The sequence below is a fragment of the Saprolegnia diclina genome, assembly GCF_000281045.1.
Source record: "Saprolegnia diclina VS20 unplaced genomic scaffold supercont1.45, whole genome shotgun sequence".
In the NCBI taxonomy this organism is placed as follows: Eukaryota; Oomycota; class Saprolegniomycetes; order Saprolegniales; family Saprolegniaceae; genus Saprolegnia; species Saprolegnia diclina.
In genome coordinates, this window is record NW_008246112.1 from 200,909 (window position 1) to 219,608 (window position 18,700).

An 18,700-nucleotide genomic window follows, 5' to 3' on the forward strand; every position below is an offset into this window, starting at 1 on the left:
TCACGGGGGCACCGCCCGAGTTCGAGGCTTTGGATGTGATTCGCCACGCGCTCATCCAGAATTGGAACGCTGCTGCATGCCCATTGTCATCATCTGGCTTCGAGCGGTTCCGAGCACCTCGTACGACGATGGACGTGACTGACGACGACGTGAAGGCCAAAGTCGCCGACAACATGGCATAATCGGACATATGATTTCATCGTTCCTACCAGCCCACTCCGCCCACTCCCCCGGACCCTAGTTTGTGTCTGGCGATTGTGGATAGCCTCTATAAATTCATATTGGATCGAATTCAGAGGGTTATGACGTGGCGCGAGGATTGATGAGTTTGTATTTCTGTGTTGTACCATTTCGCCGGAAATGGGGCATGCAATGTTGATAGAAATATGTGATATAGTCGCTCATTTTATTTATGCATCATCTATGCTGCTAAAGAGCATGTCACGCTGATGTGGAGCGGGATGGCGACCGAAAGACACCGGGCAGCACCTCCTGGAGCTGATGCAGGCGCAAAAGGTTTTGAATCGTCGACGAGTAATCAGCGTCGGACCTTGCTGTGAACAGATGCAGCCTGACGTTCTGGCAAGCACCGAGTGTCGCCAACAGTAGCTTGACGCTCACGATTGAGAGTTTGTTGCCTGTCAAATCGACCGTCAAAGGGCGTTGGTTCTTACCCGATGCGAGACCGACGGCAACTATCGCAGCGCCGTCATCACCGAGTTTGGTGCCTTGGAGCGATAACGTCTCAAGGCCTCTCGCCATCCACGCCGGCAGCGCGCGCATCAGCTCGACAAGCCCTTCTGTCTGGAGTGTCGTACCGCTCAAGTCGACGACCTTCAAGCAGCGCGAGGTCGAGAGCCACTGAACAAACGCGGCAAGCTCGCGCGGCGTCTCGAAATCCGTGGATCGCACGCGCACGGTGGTCAAGTGCGGCCAGAAACCTGTCATCCGCCTGTCCGCTGTGACGTCGAGGTTGGTGAAGCTGAGCGTCGTCAGCGCGGGACACACCGCGAGCGCATCGAGCACACTGGTCGTGGCCACCTCGTCGCCTTCGAGGCCTTGGTCCTTCTCGAGCGAGAACGAGAGGACCTTGGTGCGGTCGAGCTTCCGAAGCAGACCCACGTTCACGTCATGGTTGAATCCTTCGTCGTGCAGAGTTAGCGATGTGATGTGGTGCAAGTTGCTTGAGGACGTCACCAAGGCTTCTTTCAGGCCGGGTGTATCGACAATGCGCAAGGACGACAACGTAGCGCAGTCTTGGATCGCGGTCGCGAGCGCTGCCAGGTCGCGCACCGAGTTGCACGTGAGCGAGAGCGACGTCGCGCGAGGTCCTTGGAGCCAAGCGACGATGACCGACGTGTCGATTGCATCGTGGCCCAACGCATCAATCTGGAGCGTATGCAGCTGCTTCGTCGAGAGAGCGTCCAAGTACTTGTCGACGGGCGTGTAAAACTCGATTCGAATCGATTGAACGTTGACGCAGCGCGCGAGGATGTCGGGGACCGGGTCGATACGCATCTTGGCGCCTCTGACAATGACGTTTGTGACGCGGTCGCCCCAGGTGTACGCAAAAGCGCTGCAGGTGCCGAGCTCCTCGGGGCTCACGACCAGCGTGATTGGCATCGCTGGTGGCAAGGTCGCATCCAGCCACGCGAGGGCGACGATGCCAGGATCCACATAGATGCCAGAGAAAGCAGGCAGTGCGGTAATCGCGAGGCGTGCATGCTTGGCCGGAATCTTGGTGATGTGCACGACCGGCCAGTGGTCGGCGAGGTTGATAGCGGCGCCAAGGTCGCGGAGCGCGACAAGCTCGGGCGGCAGCGTCAACGACGGCAACGCGTTGAGCAGCGAAGTGACGTCGCGTCCGTCGCCCAGCATCTCGAGGAGGCCATGGACAACAACGCCTGGCAATGCCGGCGACGTGGTGCGCTGGCAAACGCGCTTGGTCATCGAGCGAGGAATTTCTAAATGACTGTGGTGTCACATGGTTGTATACTGGTATGTATTATTAATAGAATGTTATCAAATACGGAACTTTTATCTGACTTGTCTTCGTCGTATCCAGGTGGTTGCCGGATACCGAAATTTTGTGCACGCCTATCTACGAAGTCGACATCCTGGACGACAGGGTGCCCTGGGAGCCCCAATGGAAAATATAACGTTAACTTGTGGACCACAAATACTATTTCCACTCTTACCAAAGAGTTCATCTCTCTGCGCTTCCATACCAGAAACCACTGCTATCTAGCTGTATCATGGTTCGCCCTCGCCACGTTTCTCAACGGCTCACGCAGAAATACTGGTCGAGTGGGCCAATGCATTCCGTCCCTTACGAGGTGCAAGGGCACGACTAAAAAGCCCATTCTCACTATCTCTGGCGACATCGCGCAACACGCAAAATGCAAACTCGCCTTGCACGTCCTGGCGCCACGTCATAACCCTCGGATCCTAATATTGAGTCTCAGAGGTACCGCGCACGCGCCAGCAGTTGCAACGATGACCAAACGCGTCTGCCAGCGTGCCACGTCGCTGAACCTGCCGGGCGCCGTGCTGCATGGACGGTACGATGACGATTTCCAGTGGCGTCGCGACGGGTAGTGCTTCTCCAGATGCTGGACGATGGACGCGACGTCACCTCGCTCCTCAAGGCGCTACCGCCACTAACGCTGCCGCTCGAGCTCGTCGCGCTCCGCGACCTTGGCGCCGCTATCAACCTCGCCGACCACTGGCCGGTCGTCCACGTGATCGCGATTCCGATCGAGCATGCGCGCCTCGCCATCGACGCGCTGCCAGCATTCGAAGGCGTCTTTGTGAATCTTGGCGTCGCTGCCCTCGTGTGGCTGGATGCAACCTTGCCACCAGCGATGCCAATCACGTTGGTTCTAAGCCCCGAGGAGCTTGGCACAAGTAGCGCCTTTGCCTATGCCTGGGGCGACCGTATCACCAACGTCATTGTCAGAGGCGCCACGGTGCGTAAAGATCCAATGCCCGACATGCTCGGGCGCTGCGTCAACGTTCAATCTGTCCTAATCGAGGCCAACTTCGTGCCCGTCGATAAGTACGTGGATGCTCTCTCGACCAAGCAGCTGCATGCACTCCAACTGGATGATATGGGCCAAAATACAGTCGACGCGTCAGGCATCGTCGCAAGGCTTGAAGAACCTCGCGCGACGACGCTCTCGCTCACGTGCAACTCGGTGCGCGACCCGGCACCGCTCGCAACTGCAATCCAAGACTGCTCGCATCTCACCTCGTTGCGCCTCGGCGATGCGCTCGACGTCAAAGCGGCTTCGGTGTCCTTGCACCACGTCACGTCGCTCGCCATTCTCGACAATGGCTTTGACGACCGCTTACCGGTTGGTCCGCTTCGGAAGCTCGATCGCTCCAAGGTCGTCTCGTTTTTGCTCGAACACGACGTTGGCGATGAAGGCGACGAGATCCCATGACAAGTGTGCTCGATGCGCTCGCGATGTGTCCCGCACTGACGACGCTCAGCCTCACCAACCTCGGACTTACAGCGGACAGGCGAACGACTGGTCTCTGGCCGCACTTGACGACCGTGCGCGTGCGATCCATGGATTTCGAGACGCCGCGCGAGCTTGTCGCGTTTATTCAGTGGCTCTCGACCTCGCGCTGCTTGAAGTCTGTCGACTTGAGCGGTACGATACTCCAGCAGGTGGCGCAGCAATGGCGCGATGCGCATGTCTGATCGGAATCGGGCACGAAACACCCATGTGGATGGCGTCGTCCATCCCGAGGCTAGCGGGCGAGTCTCCGCTGTCGGTTGACATGGGTGCATGTGTAGAAAATGGGGTAAATCGATAAATGGCTTTTATTTTCACAATCAAGGACGACGCCGAGTGCCGCAGCGTCCTCAAACGATGCACCAGGTCATGAAATAAAGGTGGCTGTGGCCGTCGCTTCGTTGACAATAGTACGGAGCTTGGCGCGTACCAAGCACCGACTCGCCCATGTCGACGATCGTAGTTATTATTCTTGGAGGGTGGATGTGGCTATGGGGATACGTCCTGCACCCCGTCTGAGATAAAGTGCTCTTTGGCGCCTCCGCTTCAATACCTTTTGCACCTGCATCGGCTCGAGGAGGTGTTGCCCGGTGTCTTTTGATGGCCATCCCGCTCCACGACAGCATGGCACGCCGTTGAACCGTAACTGACAACATGTAAGAAAGGTCGACAGCTTCCATTTGTTAAGCGTTTCGTACTTGCACTAGTGGTCTACCTCAACAGCGACAATGGACGGTGTTGACGAGACAAGTAGAGCTGCAGACGCCCTGTCCACGTGACGGTTACCGTATGTTCTGTGGAAATCACTCCTCAACACGGCCAATTGGCGACTTGCAGCGCAAGCGGTAGAGCGGGTCTGTCTCGGCGTCGCGCAGCGGCACAACGTCGAGTACTGGCTGCAGACCCAATGTCTCCGCACGAAACACAAGCAAGTCACTCTCGTCCGAGTCGCCTTCCACGATGAGCGTCATCCGCGTGCAGCGCGCCAAGGCATCGAGGAGACCGTAAATGGCGTCCAGTGGCATCTGTTCCTCGAAGACATGCAACGTCACCTCGGCGGTATTACGCGAGCGCGTCATCACTTGTGCAAGCGCCGCGGCACTTTGTGAACCAGTTACGTCCAACGTCAGTGCCGTCCCGGAGCGACAAAAAAAGTCGGGCAGCGCGCGAAGCATCGCATCCGACGAGCCTTCCAAGTAGAAACAGTTCTGGACATTGACGGTTTCGAGCGCCGACGACGTGGCCATGAGCTGCCCGATCGCTGTCATCGTCGCGCTGTTGACAGTGGCCGACATTACATCCAGATGACGCAATCGCGTCAGCTGCGGGAAGTTGAATAGGACGGCGTGGTGGATCGTCAGGGACGTGAGCTCCGGGAGACAATCGAGGGTCATGACCGCGTCCGTGACGTCAATGGCCTCACGGATTTGCAGCGTACGCAAGCGCGTTCGCGTCAGCTTAGTCACAAGTCGCATCACGTTGACCGCCGATATGGAGGCGACGTCCACGGACGTCAGCTGAACCGGAAGCGGCGGTCCACCTTCCATCAAAAGATGGTCCCAAAGCTCCGACATCATGTAGATAGTGATGTTGGCGAGCGTTTTGGATCGCAAAAGCGCATGGGCCAGCGCTTTCAATGCGTGTGGAGTCGCAATCAGCTTGGTGAGACGTAGCGTTTCCAGCCGGGAATTCGCGAGGGCCGAGCAGAACGCCGTGATATCGTCGTCGAACGGCGCCATGTCAACGACGGCCCTGCTCACGTAGCTGATCGAACACAGCTTCGGGCAGCTTTGCAAAAGGTGAGCGATGCCTTGCCACGTCGATCCATCTGCGTCGACGAGGTTGAGCTCGATCATGTTGGCTGCCCAGGCGGCAAATTCGTCGACGCTTGAGGCGCTGTAGAACCCGCCGGTGACCTTGGTGTGCGCTGGCAAGACAACGCGGCGCCACACTTGCGGTATCGGAATGAGGTCGTCGATGGTGATCGCGCTAAAAAGCGGGAGCGCTTTCACGACGAGACCGTAGAGGGCCGGCACGGCTTGGAAGGTGAGCGCAGGCATTCTCATGCCGGTCTGCTGGACGAGGTTGAACAAGACGGCGACCCGCTCAAAGGCAGCGGGATCGGCCATTGCACAGAGGCGACTCGCGTCGAGCGTGGGCCATACCGCACCGCGCGAGGGCTCCTCGGCCAAAAGAGCGCGGAGGCTCGTCAAGGCGGGATCCGAGACGACGTCCGTCGGCAGCGCTCGAAGCAAGCGCTCGACGTCATTCACGTCACCGAGGCAGCGCACGAGGCTGCGTGCAAGGATGCTCAGGACGAGGCGCCCGGACGGCGTGGCATGGTCGGCGACCTTGGCTCGCTGCGTTACCGGTATCGCCATCAAGTTCTTGGGTGGACTATGCAACAATGCCATTGGCTGTCTGTCTCTCTGTTCTTGACGGACCCATGAGGTGTCACCATATGATTTTGGCGCACGCAACAGAAAGGACGAAGCGCGTGGCCGCGAGGCACGGCGCCACGTCACGGGCTAAGATCGTAACTGCTGATCGTCGTGAAGCGACACCCGTTGTAACGACGCCACCCTTGGCTCACAATGGCTGCGCTCACGTTCGAGCCGTCGCACCCCAAGCTAATCGTGCGCCAGCCCAACCTCCGCGGTCTCTCGGATCTAATCATCGTAGGAAACGGTCCTCCTGAAGCGCATGACATGTTCTACTTGCGTAGGAAAATGCGTCACGGCTCGTGTGCTTGAACGTCTCGGACAACATCCTCCAAGACTTGGCCGTCGACTCGACTCTTGTCTATCCTGCGTTGGAGGTCCTCTCTCCAGTATAACGAGTATCTAGTGTGCTTATTATGTGCACATACAAATGTAGCACCTCAATGGAAGCTGCAATTGGATCTCGGACATGAGCCATTTGCGCTGCTTTGTGTCGCTCGTGCATGTGGATCTCTCGCACAACCAAATTCGCATTGTGGATGGTCTCGAGAGCCTTCAGCATCTAAAGGTAGACGCTACTTCTAGGTGTTGCTACATTGCATTAGGTTTTGGATCTGAGCCACAATGCGGTACGCACCTTTCTCGACGTGCGGTCCATGTCCCTCAACCGCGTACAACGCTGAGAGAGACGCTACCAGATGTGATTAACCATATCTTCTAGTCGCTCCAGAGTCTCCATCTCCACCACAATCCGATCGCAGATCTCAAAGGCTACCGTGCACGGCTCGCGTCGCTCTTGCCAAGTTTGCTTTTGCTCGACGATGTCCGGTACCCTCGAAAGCCGAATGCGACATCTATCGACGCGGCAACGTCAACGCCATGTTCGGTCTGTCGTCCCCGCAGCGTGCAGCGAATTCCCGTAGCCTCTTCTAACCGGGATCGAACCGCCAACCGTTTACACTTGTATTGTAGAGAAAAGGGGCCGCGTCACGGGACCACCAAGCGCTCTCGGATGCGATGCGAAGCAAACCGCGGGCCCATGCCAGTCACCCGACCACGACCTGTACGGTGCTTGTCCCTAACTTTCATTGCTGTAATGGTAGCACCAGCTAGGTCGAGAGCCCGAGGTTCCGCCACCGACTCCTCCCCCGTCCACCTTCTTGTTGAGCTCCACAAAGCCATTGCACCTCCACCGCGCCACGCCACCACTTCAAAATCGAGTTTGAGTTTGATCCAGCGGGCAACCAAGGACGCTATTCGTGCGATCCCGGTCCGCTCGATAGGTTGATTCAACGCTTGTCTTGATGCAGTGACGTAGACGCCAGAGGACAATGTGTCGGCAGCGAGCAGAAAGCTGATATTGCAGGATCAAGCGCCGACAACGTGTCCGCCGGCCCTCACCGCTCCCGTGCCGGCCCTCACCGCTCCCGTGCCGGCTCTCACCGCTCCCGTGCAGGCTCTCATCGCTCCGGTGCAAGCGGCCCCAGTTCAAAAGTGTGTCCCAAGTAGTGTCAGAGATCGGCCGCTCGGGCCATTGGAGCAGCTCCTGGACCCGACACGTTCGCTAAACCACGACGATATCATGGCGCTGGTGGCCGTAGCGGCCAACGACGAGCCGTATGAGCCCACGGTGCTGGAAGAAGTCCTCTTGGGCTTTGAAGCGACGCTCGCGACCTTGCCGACGGTGTGCGATTGCAATGGCTTTGAACGTCGGAACGTCGACGATCCTCGCGCAGAAATCAACGAGCTGTTGACAAGGGACCGACGGACCAGCGCCCACCGTGCAGCGTACCATTGACGTATCTACTACAGCATACCATGGAGACATCGTCTACCACGGTGTGGCTCGCCCTGTAGAGCATTTTGCGTCGTTGATTATGGAGTCCAACTGACGTGAAGCATCAAGAACATATTGTCGTATCTAAACAAATAGCAGCGTGCGCATAGAGTCTATGGAGGCGCTGGACAGATGCGGCAAATGCGTGGAGACCGGTCGACGGTTACTAAATGTATCCATGGATGTCTACCATGCTGAAGGTTTCTTCTTGTCATGCGCATGATGAACCCATCGGCGAGCTTATGGCGTCTGTGCCCGGGCATTGCCTAACCTAGCTGCTGCTTGCGTGTCGTGTGCTTGCAGCGTGAGGCCCGAGGAAGCGCGGCGAAGTCCTGGAGCGATCGAGTCATGTCGTGCTCGTCCCGCAGGGCACCGAAGAATAGCGCACGACGACGACTTATGTTGTTCTATTACCTCGCCTCCACGATATCTCTACCTATTCTTCGTGGTGGTATTCCTTCTCCAAGGCCGCAATCTCGGCGGCGTCTTCGAACTCGAGGCGCATGCCTTCCTTGATGGCACCGGCCTCCTGGTTGGCCCACCGCTCGGTCATCTCGTGCGGCTTGGTGCTCGGGATAAAGGCCTCGCCACGCACTTGGTAGTACTTTTGCAGGAATCGGTCGCCCTCGACGTGCTCGTACTTCTCCATGAGCATCACAAACGCCTTCTTCTCCGGCACGCCGAGCTCGATGAGCGTGAGCTGCTCGTCGGCAAACTCGTACGCCGTCTCGTCGTCGGTCGGGAAGCCGCACTTGCGCGCGTAGAGCTCGGCGAGGCGATCCTGCGGGAACTCGAGCTTGGGCAGCTTGTCGTAGTCCGTCCGGGGCATGGCCGGCGGCGGGAAGCGGTTGACCATCTCGAGCCACTCGGGCGCTTCCATGCCACGGTTGCGCACCATGCCCCGCGTGTGCGTGATGACGTTCTTGATGATCTTGCGAGCGCGGCCCATGTCGTCGACTTCCTCCTGCTCTTCCGCGATTGGCAATAAGAACCACTGGCCGCAACCCATCCGGATAGATTGACCGGATACGCGGCTCGTGTATCCGGATGTCGAAGCCCTCGCTACAAGATCAGCGCCAAGTGCTTGTATCGAGGGCCACGGGTTCCATCTTCATCAGTGGTCGAAAGCGCAACACAGGCAGCATGAAGCTCGTCCGGTACGCGGATACGGGGCATGGGCTGGGCGGCGCGAGGGCCGCCCGCACCCATGGCCGTACCATGCAGGTTGATGCTGATGATCGCGCTATGGCATAGGTTCCTCATGAAGCTCTCGAACGAGACGGTGACCATCGAGCTCAAGAACGGGACGGTCGTGCATGGCACGGTCACCGGCGTCGACATTAGCATGAACACGCACCTGAAGGCCGTCAAGATGACGGTCAAGGGTAAGAACCCGACGTCGCTCGACTCGCTGAGCATCCGTGGCAACAACATCCGCTGCTACATTCTGCCCGACTCGCTCAACCTCGACACACTCCTCATTGACGACACGCCCAAGCAAAAGGTCAAGGCCACGGGGGCCGGCGCCATGGCCGCCAAGGGCCGCGGCCGAGGCCGTGGGCGCGGTCGTGGGCGCGGTCGCCCGTAATCGTATGCGCGACTATGCTCTTCTAATCCATCGTGTTATGTATAAGCGTTGCCATCTCGAGATGCACAACGCGGGATCGAGCCTTTGGGCCATCGTCCCCTGCGTTACGTAGCGAACAATACCGCGTTGCCACCCGTCGGCGCTCCCTTTCTGCGAGCGTGTGCCAGCTCATGCCCGCTGCTGGATCGCGGTCGTGAGCCCAGCGTGGGGCCAGGAGGCAACGTCAACACAAGATACCGTACATCGCTAGCCACGTCGCCAGCTCATCCTCCATGGCGCCTTCAGCAATTCCACTGCCATGGACGTGCGAATACATGCTCGAGCGCTTGGCGTCCGACCCACGTCCGAGCACCGACCGGTTTGGATCTTGGAAAGGCGCGACGATCGCCATGGTGTCTCTCAAACGCCCATTTTGAGATCTGTTTTGAGATTCAGATGCAATTGTACAACGCAGACCCCAATTAGGTACCGTACGAGTGTAGCTGTCGCTGTTCGTGGGCGTTATTATTGACCGGACGCCAAGGGACAGCGTGCGGGAGGGACTTCGAACCCCGCTCGACATGCAATTTCGTCGGCGACATATACGTATTTCCACAGTTCCGCCAAATTGTATCACATGTGGCAGAAACACTCGAATCGGACGCGCGCCAATGGTATCGATCGACGAGACCGCCGGCGCCTTCCCACGAGCTTGTCACGCCTGCCCAGCGCCGTGGTCTATGCCATTTTGGCGGTCATGGAGGACGGGCGGGACGTCGCCGCCTTTCTTGCAGCGCTGCCGAGCGAGACGCTATCGCCCGAGCTCATTGCACTGCGCGACCTCGACGCTGTTGTCGACCTCGCGTACCACTGGCCGGTCGTGCATGTGACCCAGATCCCGGTCCAGTATGCCCGCCTCGGTATGGCTGCACTGCCAACGTTCAAGCGTGTCTACGTGGATGCTGGCTTTACCGCCCTCGATTGGCTCGACGCCAAGCTGCCGCCCAAGATGCCCGTGACACTTGTCATCGACCAGGCCGTGTCTGGCGCGGCGAGCGCCTTTGCGTACGTCTGGGGCAACCGCATCACGAGTGTCATCGCCAAGGGCCACGAGGTACACCCGGACCCGATTCCCGACCTCCTCGGACGCTGCGTCAACGTCCAGTCGGTCAAGATCGCGCACGCTACAATGCCCGTCGATGCTGCGGCGTACGTGGCCGCGATTCCACTGCAATACTTGCATACACTCGACGTTCATGTCACGGCGTCGGGTGCGCTGGACACGTCAGGTCTCGTGGCCTGGCTACACGGACCCAACGCGACGTCACTCACGCTCTCGTGTGACTCGGTGAGCAACCCGACGTCGCTGGTGGCTGCGATCGAAGCGTGCGCGACGCTGTCGTACTTGGACCTCGATGACGCTAGCAACGTGCAAGACGCCTTGTCGACGTCACCCTTTGTCTTGGAGCACGTTGGTGTGCTTACCCAGAGCCAATGGAGCGATACGTACGCCGACATCCTCACCAAGCTACGGCCAGGACACGTGCGCTCTTTTCTGTTCGAGAAGAAGCTCGGGGATCGGCTCGTGCTACCCCACGTCGTCGACGCGCTCGGCGAGTGTCCTCAACTCGAGGTAGTTGGCTTTATCCGCGTGCACATCCCGCGGATCGTGACGACCGGTGCTCGTCGCTGCTGCGAGATGTCACGTTCAAGCAGTCGACGTTTGAGGACCCGAGAGACGTGCTGACGATCGTGCGCTGGCTCTCAACGTCGCGTCATCTCGCGTCGGTTGATTTGGATGGCACGGTGCTCGGCAGAGAAGGCGCCTTGGAGTTAGCGCGCACGCTGCCGGCGTGGATGCTGCGTGGCCTCGAAACGCTGCAGCTGAGGGGGACGGGGCTCAATGACGAGGATGCGGTCGTCCTTGCGATTGCGCTGGCCTCGGGCACGAACCGACGACCGCTGACGATCGACTTGACCGGAAACGAACTGACAATCGCGTCAGCGCCCGTGCTGCTGACGATGCTGGGCGCAAGTCGAAATGTCACGTTGCGTTTGGACGGGCCGTTCGTGTTGACGGGACAAGACGTCCTTTGCGACCTTGTGCGCGTGCACAGCCTTGACCACTCGGTGCCAGGCCGGTTCTCATCGCCATCGCACGTGTCGTCACTGTGGCATTCGATCTAGTAGTCTTTATAATCGAATGTGATTCCTAGGTTAGAGTTAAGGCAATTGAGCATTTTGATTTCGGTGGAGATCTTAGTGTTGTAGCAAATTGCTTGATTGTGTGATGCAGTCGAATGCTGCAACGTGGGATGCATCTTGCATGGAGGCTTGTGCTGCTTGTGCTACAGAATGGTGACACATGTCCGAAATTCCTATCCTGACGTATGCAAATGTCTTTGTGACTCAATCGTGGTCAGTCTTGCAGCTTTGCTCGGAAAGAAGAGCAACGAGTGCGACTTTCTTCTCCACGGCGTTCTTGCTTTCTCATTGGCAGTTGCTATCACCATGTCGTTCCTAACTTGGCGATTATTGTCTCTCGCACGCCCGCAGCTGGTGTCCCCACCGTCCGTCCGTTGACAGAAGCGAATGGCGATCTTTGCGACAAAACATCCGGATGAGATCCTATCATTTTGTAACATTCCTTGTACGAGAGTACCAAGGTCTCGCGCTATCGCACAGGGCTCATTTGCTCCACTGTCCAGCACAAACCATTCAGTACGAGGAGGTACTGTACTAGCATGCAGGGGGAACCTCCGTGGCCGTTGGACAGGCATTTTCGAAGGTTACATGGTATACGTAGTTCGACAGGAAACGTTTGACGGTGCAATTATTCCGATGCTGGCAACGACCGACGAGACCTCCGGCGAGGCCATCGCGGTGGACCCGCGTCTTTCCGCGAGCTCGCCACGCCTGCCAAGCGTCGTGGTCTACCTCATTCTGGAGGCCATCGATGCCGGGCGAGACGCTGCCGCTCGAGCTCGCTGCGCTCCGCGACCTCGGCGCCGCTGTCGACCTCGCCGACCACTGGCCGGTCGTGCACGTGACCAAGATTCCGATTCAACATGTTCAACTTGCCGTTGCCGCGCTGCCAACCTTTGCCGGTATCTACATTGATGCTGGCTTTATGGCGCTGGCGTGGCTGGACGCGACCTTGCCGCCGACGATACCGCTAACACTGGTCCTTGACCCGTCCGAATCTGGTGTACCCGGCGCCATTGCATACAACTGGGGCGATCGCATCTCCGAGGTCATTGTCAAGGGCCATGCCGTGGACCCGGACCCGGTCCCCGAATTCCTGTCCCGCTGCGTGAACGTGCAATGTGTGACGATCGAGGACGCTGCGACGCCACTCGTCGCCGCAGCATGCTTGGCAGCGTTACCAACCAACCACTTGCATGCGCTCCGAGTCCATGTCGTGTCGCCTGGTGCGCTTGACGCCGCTGCGATCGTTGCGTGGCTTCATGGACCCTGCGCTGTATGCTTTTCTCTGTCTTGCGAGACCGTGCTGGACCCGACAGCGCTGGCGATCGCGATTGCATCATGCGAGTCGCTGTCGTCGCTGAGCTTTGAAAACGCCATGGACGTCCAGGACGCCTTGGCGACCTCAGAATACAAGTTGGACCACATTTTGTCGCTCTCGCTGGGTCTCACATCGGGACCGTACGTGAACGTGCTCGCAATTCTGCATCCAAGCGTCGTCGCCCGCATTACACTGGCCAAGACCCAAGGAGAGGCGTTGGTGCTGCCCTACATCGTCGACGCGCTGGGCGAGTGCACCATGCTCGAGGAGGTTTCGCTTGTCAATGCGCACATTTCACCAATGTCGACGACAAGGAAGATGGGGCATTGCGTCTGGCTTACGAGTGTTGCGATCAAGTGGTCGACGTTCGCCGCGCTGTGCGACGTGCCCAAACTCATCCAGTGGTTCTCGACCTCGCGCCAACTCGCGTCAGTCGACTTGACTGGCACCGCGCTCGGCAAGGCAGGCGTCGTCGAGCTGGCGCGGGCGCTCCCTGCGTGGATGGCGAGAGGCCTCCAGAGTCTCAATCTGGAAGCAATGGGACTTAAAGATGACGATGTGGTCGTCCTTGCGGTCGCGCTTGCGTCGAGCCGCAACTGCCGCCGGCTGGCGATCAATTTGGCGGGAAATCAACTGACTAACGCGTCGGTGCCGTTGCTATTGACGACGCTGGGGGCATGTCGTGATGTCATATTGCACTTGAGCGGTCTTTTCGTCGACACTGGTCGCGCCTCGAATGCGCATGACCGGCGTGATTCATATGCGAACGAACGCCAAGCAATCCGAGACCTCATGAAGTTGCACCAGCTCCAGTACATTGCGTCCAGCACGTTTGCGTCGCCGTCGCGCACCTCATCGCCATGGCACCCCATCTGCTTGTAATTGCATCAATTGCGATTTTCCCTACGCTGTACCTCGTCTCTCGAACATGTGCATTATCCAACACGCTGTCGTCATGAGCGATGAACATGAAAATCGTGCGTGCTGGGCCTCGGTTGAGTTCATTGTCAAGCCCATGAGCAAGCGCAAGGCAGGGGTATAGTCCGAGGAGCAAGGAGCAAAAGTTACCTCGCGTACTAGTATCCAATTTTGAAAATAATACATTGCTGGAGGTATTCATTATGACAGTTTTGAGTGGCGCGCTCCGATATTTTGTCTGCCAGTGATGGCCGATGCAACCGAGACCAAGCGGGTTTGTGTGCGCAAGGCTGTCACACGCTCGCCGAGCCTGCCAAGCGCCGTGGTCTACCTCATTCTTGAAGCGCTCCGCGATGGAAAGAGCGTGACCGCCTTTCTGGCAGCCCTACCACCAATGACGCTGCCGCCCGAGCTCATTGCGCTCCGCGACCTCGGCGCTGTCGTCAACCTCGCCCAGCACTGGCCGGTCGCGCAGATCACCGAGATTCCGCTCCAGTACGCTCGGCTTGGTATGCCAGCGCTACCAGTTTTTGCCGGTGTCTACATTGAATCTGGCTTTACGGCCCTCCATTGGCTCGACGCAACGCCCAAGAGAGCCGTGACGCTGATCGTGGATCCATCCGTGCCTGGCACGCTCACAACATTTGTGTACAACTGGGGTGATCGCATTACCGCTGTCGTTATCAAGGGTCACAAGGTCCATCCGGACCCGATCCCGGACATGCTTGTGCGCTGCGTCAACGTCCAGAGTGCGAGCATCGAGGGCGCCGAGACGCAAGCAGCGGCTGCTGCGTACCTTACGGCGCCATCGAAGCAGCACTTGCGTACGCTCAAGGTGACTGCCAACGCGACGGGCTCGTTGGACACTAGCGCCATCGTCGCCTGGCTCCAGGGACCCAGTGCAACGTCCCTCGACCTCGCGTGCGCCTCTGTGCGGGATCCGGCGGCGCTGGCCAGCGCGGTGCAAGCATGTGCTACGCTCTCAACATTGCGTCTCGATGGTGTCGTGGACGTTCAAGCCGCCTTGGCGACGGGCAGTTTGCACCACGTCACGCTCCTCTCGTTGCGCTCGTCATCAGGGGAGCACGGTATTCCGATCCTCGCCACGTTGGATCGGACCAAGATTCTCTCTTTTACATTCGAAAATACCCATGCGGATGTGCTTCCAGTGGCCAATGCCATTCGCACGATGGGGGAGTGCACCGCACTCGAGACTATGACGCTCACGAAATGGCGACTCTCGGCTGTGACGACGACCGGCGCTTGTCCACGGCTCGTGACCGCGACGCTGCGTCAACTGACGTGTGCACCGACGAGCGTCTCAAAAATCATCCAGTGGCTCTCGACCTCCCGCCGCCTCACACATGTGGATTTCGCTGGCACCGTGCTCGGCAACGAAGGCGTCTTGGAGCTGGCGCGGGCGCTGCCTGCGTGGATGATGCGCGGCCTTGAGACGCTCAAACTTGAAGCCACGGGACTCACGAATGACGATGCGGTCGTCCTAGCGGTTGATGGGCACGATAAAGTGTTCGTTGAGCTCCTTGCAAATCTTGCGCGCGCTCTAGAGCAACGAGCTTGTCATGGCTAGTCCCAACGAGAGGTCGCGCACCGATTTGATCTGGCCAAAGTCCAACACGTAGCCGTCGTGGCCAACCGAGTGGCCGTAGATGGTCACGGACAAACGGTAGTTGTGGCCATGGAGGCGTTCGCGGAAGCCCTAGTTGATAGCGTGAGGCCATGCTGGTGCGCAATGCCGATGCACCTTGTACGCGATGAAGTGGGCCGCGTTGAACTTCATGTAGTCCTTCGAGACGAAGACCTTGTAGACATCAGTGGGCTTGGACACTATAGGCAGGCAGGTGTCAGCCACGAACGCTGGTCGTCGACGTCGTGAACCCATCGTGGTTGGCACAGCGGGCAGCGGCTGGGGAACTGCGGCGCGCGATGATCGTCCGTTCTTGTCATAACCGGATACCGTAACCCGTATCCGGTTGAAAGGCTTCGGTGCGAACTTCGCCGAAGATCCGGCGACCTTCAACCGAAGATCTCAACCGAAGATCCGGCTGCCTTCGACTGACTAAAGTGCGGGTTGCGTCGACTGGACATCGCAGGCGACGTAGCGCGTGGGTTTTTGGGGTTTTGGGACAAACCTGTCGCCACGCTTCGCGACACCACAAGCATCCAGTGGATACTCGGACACTTATCCGGATTATCCTTGCTATTTCACACGCTGGGTGCTTGTTCAAGTGCCTCAAGTCGTCACTCGACGCCCCTCTGCACGACAAGCAAACGACGATCTTAGTCCCGCGCCATCTCGTCTTCGATGGACCGTTTCGGTCCCGGTTATTGACCTGTCGATTCGAAGGATCCAATGTGCGGCCAACACGCCTTGTCCTTTTGGTCCCTTAGTTGGACAGGATAGACAACTCTCACGTAGTAGCCTTGACGACTTGACCAGAGCTGTCCTCTCCTCGTCGCCACAGACGCCTTCGCTTTGTGAATGCATCGATCGACTTGATCATAAACGTCAACAATCCGCACAGCTCCGTGGACTGCAGGGCTTGTAAACCATCGAACTTTCTAGATTCGGGTTTTCAACCAATCCGCGGGCGACGTGATGGCCGACAATTCAATTTCCTCCAATCACATGCGTTGAAACCAAACGAGCTTGGTGTTTGTATGCGTGCTTCTCGAAAGTGCATTTTGCGGTCCCAGTCATTTGACGCGAATTTCATTTTCGAATTTGCTCGCCAAGAATCAAGATGTCTGGTGTCCAAGGTGCTTCCGTCGGTATCGATCTCGGTACGACCTACTCGTGCGTCGGCGTGTGGCAGAACGACCGCGTCGAGATCATCGCCAACGACCAGGGTAACCGCACGACGCCCTCGTACGTCGCCTTCACGGACTCGGAGCGCCTCATCGGTGACGCCGCCAAGAACCAGGTGGCCATGAACCCCACCAACACGGTCTTCGACGCCAAGCGCCTCATTGGCCGCAAGTTCAACGACCCCGCCACGCAGGCCGACATCAAGCACTGGCCCTTCAAGGTCACGCCCGGCGCCGGCGACAAGCCCCAGATCACGGTCGAGTTCAAGGGCGAATCCAAGACGTTCCAGCCCGAGGAAATCTCGTCGATGGTGCTCATCAAGATGAAGGAAGTCTCGGAGGCCTTTATCGGCTCGCCCGTCAACAACGCCGTCATCACAGTCCCGGCCTACTTCAACGACTCGCAGCGCCAGGCCACGAAGGATGCCGGTGCCATTGCCGGCCTCAACGTGCTCCGCATCATTAACGAGCCCACGGCCGCCGCCATCGCGTACGGCCTCGACAAGAAGGGCGGTGAGCGCAACGTGCTCATCTTCGATCTCGGCGGTGGTACCTTCGATGTGTCGCTCTTGACGATCGAGGAAGGCATCTTCGAAGTCAAGGCCACGGCCGGTGATACCCACCTTGGCGGTGAAGATTTTGACAACCGCCTCGTCGACCACTTCACGGCCGAGTTCAAGCGCAAGCACCGCAAGGACATGACGTCCAACCAGCGCGCCCTCCGCCGCCTTCGCACGGCTTGCGAGCGCGCCAAGCGTACGCTCTCGTCGTCGGCCCAGGCCTACATCGAAATTGACTCGCTCTTTGACGGTGTCGACTTCAACTCGACCATCACGCGTGCCCGTTTCGAGGACATGTGCGGCGACTACTTCCGCAAGACGATGGAGCCCGTCGAGAAGGTCCTCCGCGACTCGAAGCTCTCGAAGAGCCAGGTCCACGAAGTCGTCCTTGTCGGTGGCTCGACCCGTATCCCCAAGGTCCAGCAGCTGCTCTCGGACTTCTTCAACGGCAAGGAGCCCTGCAAGTCGATCAACCCCGATGAGGCCGTCGCCTTCGGCGCCACGGTTCAGGCCGCTATCCTTTCGGGTAACGACTCGTCGGAGAAGCTCCAGGACTTGCTCCTCCTCGATGTCACGCCGCTCTCGCTCGGTTTGGAGACGGCCGGCGGTGTCATGACGACGCTCATCCAGCGTAACACGACGGTGCCCACGAAGAAGTCGCAGACGTTCTCGACGTACGCCGACAACCAGCCCGGTGTCTTGATCCAGGTCTTCGAAGGCGAACGCTCGATGACGCGCGACAACAACTTGCTCGGCAAGTTCTCGCTCGACGGCATCCCGCCCATGCCCCGTGGTGTCCCCCAGATTGATGTCACGTTCGACATTGATGCCAACGGTATCTTGAACGTCTCGGCCGTCGAGAAGTCGACCGGCAAGGAGAACAAGATCACGATCACGAACGACAAGGGTCGCCTCACCAAGGACGACATTGAGCGCATGGTCCAGGAAGCCGAGAAGTACAAGTCGGAGGACGAAGCCAACAAGCTCCGCATCGAAGCCAAGAACGGCCTCGAGAACTACGCGTACAACCTCCGCAACACGCTCAACGACGAGAAGCTCCAGGGCAAGATCGACGAGGCCGACAAGAAGGCCATCGACGACAAGGTCACGGACGTCATCAACTGGCTCGACGCCAACCAGTCGGCCGAGAAGGAGGAGTTCGAGGCCAAGCAGAAGGAGCTCGAGGGCATTGCCAACCCCATCATGCAGAAGATGTACGCTGCTGCTGGTGGCGCCCCCGGCGGTATGCCCGGCGGCATGCCCGACATGGGCGGCGCTGGTGCCCCCCCTCCGGCCTCGCACGCCCAGGGCCCCAAGATTGAGGAAGTCGACTAAATTAGATAGTTGCGACCATTAATCTGAGCTTATTTTGAGTACCATCACGACTCTTTTTACTCAGCAAGCGGAGAGGTCAGCAACCTGTATATAAGGTCCCAAGTGTTATCCGGCAAATTACGGATAATCTCAGACGAGTCAACAACGCAACAATCACTCTGTTGAC

The 18,700-nt window shown here is 58.5% G+C and overlaps 11 protein-coding genes across 11 annotated transcripts; 7 read left to right on the forward strand and 4 right to left on the reverse strand.

The window, feature by feature from the left end:
- Positions 1-375: 375 nt before the first annotated feature.
- Positions 376-1,956, reverse strand: SDRG_11889 (hypothetical protein). The gene has a single exon (XM_008617943.1). It carries the CDS (start codon positions 1,948-1,950, stop codon positions 442-444), a length of 1,509 nt encoding a protein of 502 aa, XP_008616165.1. The 5' UTR covers positions 1,951-1,956; the 3' UTR covers positions 376-441.
- A 519-nt stretch (positions 1,957-2,475) lies between these two features.
- SDRG_11890 (hypothetical protein) lies at positions 2,476-3,446 on the forward strand (the record flags this gene model as incomplete). The annotated part of the gene is made up of 2 exons (XM_008617944.1): positions 2,476-2,561; positions 2,610-3,446. The coding sequence occupies exon 2, from the start codon at positions 2,610-2,612 to the stop codon at positions 3,444-3,446; it is 837 nt and encodes a 278-aa protein (XP_008616166.1). The 5' UTR covers positions 2,476-2,561.
- Positions 3,447-4,182: 736 nt separating this feature from the next.
- SDRG_11891 (hypothetical protein) lies at positions 4,183-5,923 on the reverse strand. The gene has a single exon (XM_008617945.1). The coding sequence runs from the start codon at positions 5,903-5,905 to the stop codon at positions 4,328-4,330; it is 1,578 nt and encodes a 525-aa protein (XP_008616167.1). The 5' UTR covers positions 5,906-5,923; the 3' UTR covers positions 4,183-4,327.
- An 87-nt stretch (positions 5,924-6,010) lies between these two features.
- SDRG_11892 (hypothetical protein) lies at positions 6,011-7,881 on the forward strand. The gene is made up of 8 exons (XM_008617946.1): positions 6,011-6,202; positions 6,250-6,342; positions 6,402-6,533; positions 6,571-6,636; positions 6,687-6,884; positions 6,938-7,028; positions 7,075-7,235; positions 7,284-7,881. The coding sequence occupies exons 1-8, from the start codon at positions 6,119-6,121 to the stop codon at positions 7,761-7,763; spliced, it is 1,305 nt and encodes a 434-aa protein (XP_008616168.1). The 5' UTR covers positions 6,011-6,118; the 3' UTR covers positions 7,764-7,881.
- Positions 7,882-8,121: 240 nt separating this feature from the next.
- On the reverse strand, positions 8,122-8,787 carry SDRG_11893 (hypothetical protein). Its single transcript, XM_008617947.1, has one exon. It carries the CDS (start codon positions 8,749-8,751, stop codon positions 8,239-8,241), a length of 513 nt encoding a protein of 170 aa, XP_008616169.1. The 5' UTR covers positions 8,752-8,787; the 3' UTR covers positions 8,122-8,238.
- A 110-nt stretch (positions 8,788-8,897) lies between these two features.
- SDRG_11894 (small nuclear ribonucleoprotein D1) lies at positions 8,898-9,492 on the forward strand. Its single transcript, XM_008617948.1, has 2 exons — positions 8,898-8,959; positions 9,057-9,492. Exons 1-2 carry the CDS (start codon positions 8,946-8,948, stop codon positions 9,388-9,390), a joined length of 348 nt encoding a protein of 115 aa, XP_008616170.1. The 5' UTR covers positions 8,898-8,945; the 3' UTR covers positions 9,391-9,492.
- A 634-nt stretch (positions 9,493-10,126) lies between these two features.
- SDRG_11895 (hypothetical protein) lies at positions 10,127-11,556 on the forward strand (the record flags this gene model as incomplete). Its single annotated transcript, XM_008617949.1, has 2 exons — positions 10,127-11,038; positions 11,086-11,556. The coding sequence occupies 2 exons, from the start codon at positions 10,127-10,129 to the stop codon at positions 11,554-11,556; spliced, it is 1,383 nt and encodes a 460-aa protein (XP_008616171.1).
- A 649-nt stretch (positions 11,557-12,205) lies between these two features.
- SDRG_11896 (hypothetical protein) lies at positions 12,206-13,799 on the forward strand. Its single transcript, XM_008617950.1, has one exon. It carries the CDS (start codon positions 12,326-12,328, stop codon positions 13,775-13,777), a length of 1,452 nt encoding a protein of 483 aa, XP_008616172.1. The 5' UTR covers positions 12,206-12,325; the 3' UTR covers positions 13,778-13,799.
- A 234-nt stretch (positions 13,800-14,033) lies between these two features.
- Positions 14,034-15,301, forward strand: SDRG_11897 (hypothetical protein; the record flags this gene model as incomplete). The annotated part of the gene is made up of 2 exons (XM_008617951.1): positions 14,034-15,244; positions 15,283-15,301. Exons 1-2 carry the CDS (start codon positions 14,061-14,063, stop codon positions 15,299-15,301), a joined length of 1,203 nt encoding a protein of 400 aa, XP_008616173.1. The 5' UTR covers positions 14,034-14,060.
- Positions 15,302-15,314: 13 nt separating this feature from the next.
- On the reverse strand, positions 15,315-15,713 carry SDRG_11898 (6-pyruvoyl tetrahydrobiopterin synthase; the record flags this gene model as incomplete). Its single annotated transcript, XM_008617952.1, has 4 exons — positions 15,315-15,374; positions 15,423-15,530; positions 15,576-15,658; positions 15,710-15,713. The coding sequence occupies 4 exons, from the start codon at positions 15,711-15,713 to the stop codon at positions 15,315-15,317; spliced, it is 255 nt and encodes an 84-aa protein (XP_008616174.1).
- An 862-nt stretch (positions 15,714-16,575) lies between these two features.
- SDRG_11899 (hsp70-like protein) lies at positions 16,576-18,534 on the forward strand (the record flags this gene model as incomplete). Its single annotated transcript, XM_008617953.1, has 1 exon — positions 16,576-18,534. The coding sequence occupies one exon, from the start codon at positions 16,576-16,578 to the stop codon at positions 18,532-18,534; it is 1,959 nt and encodes a 652-aa protein (XP_008616175.1).
- Positions 18,535-18,700: the final 166 nt, after the last annotated feature.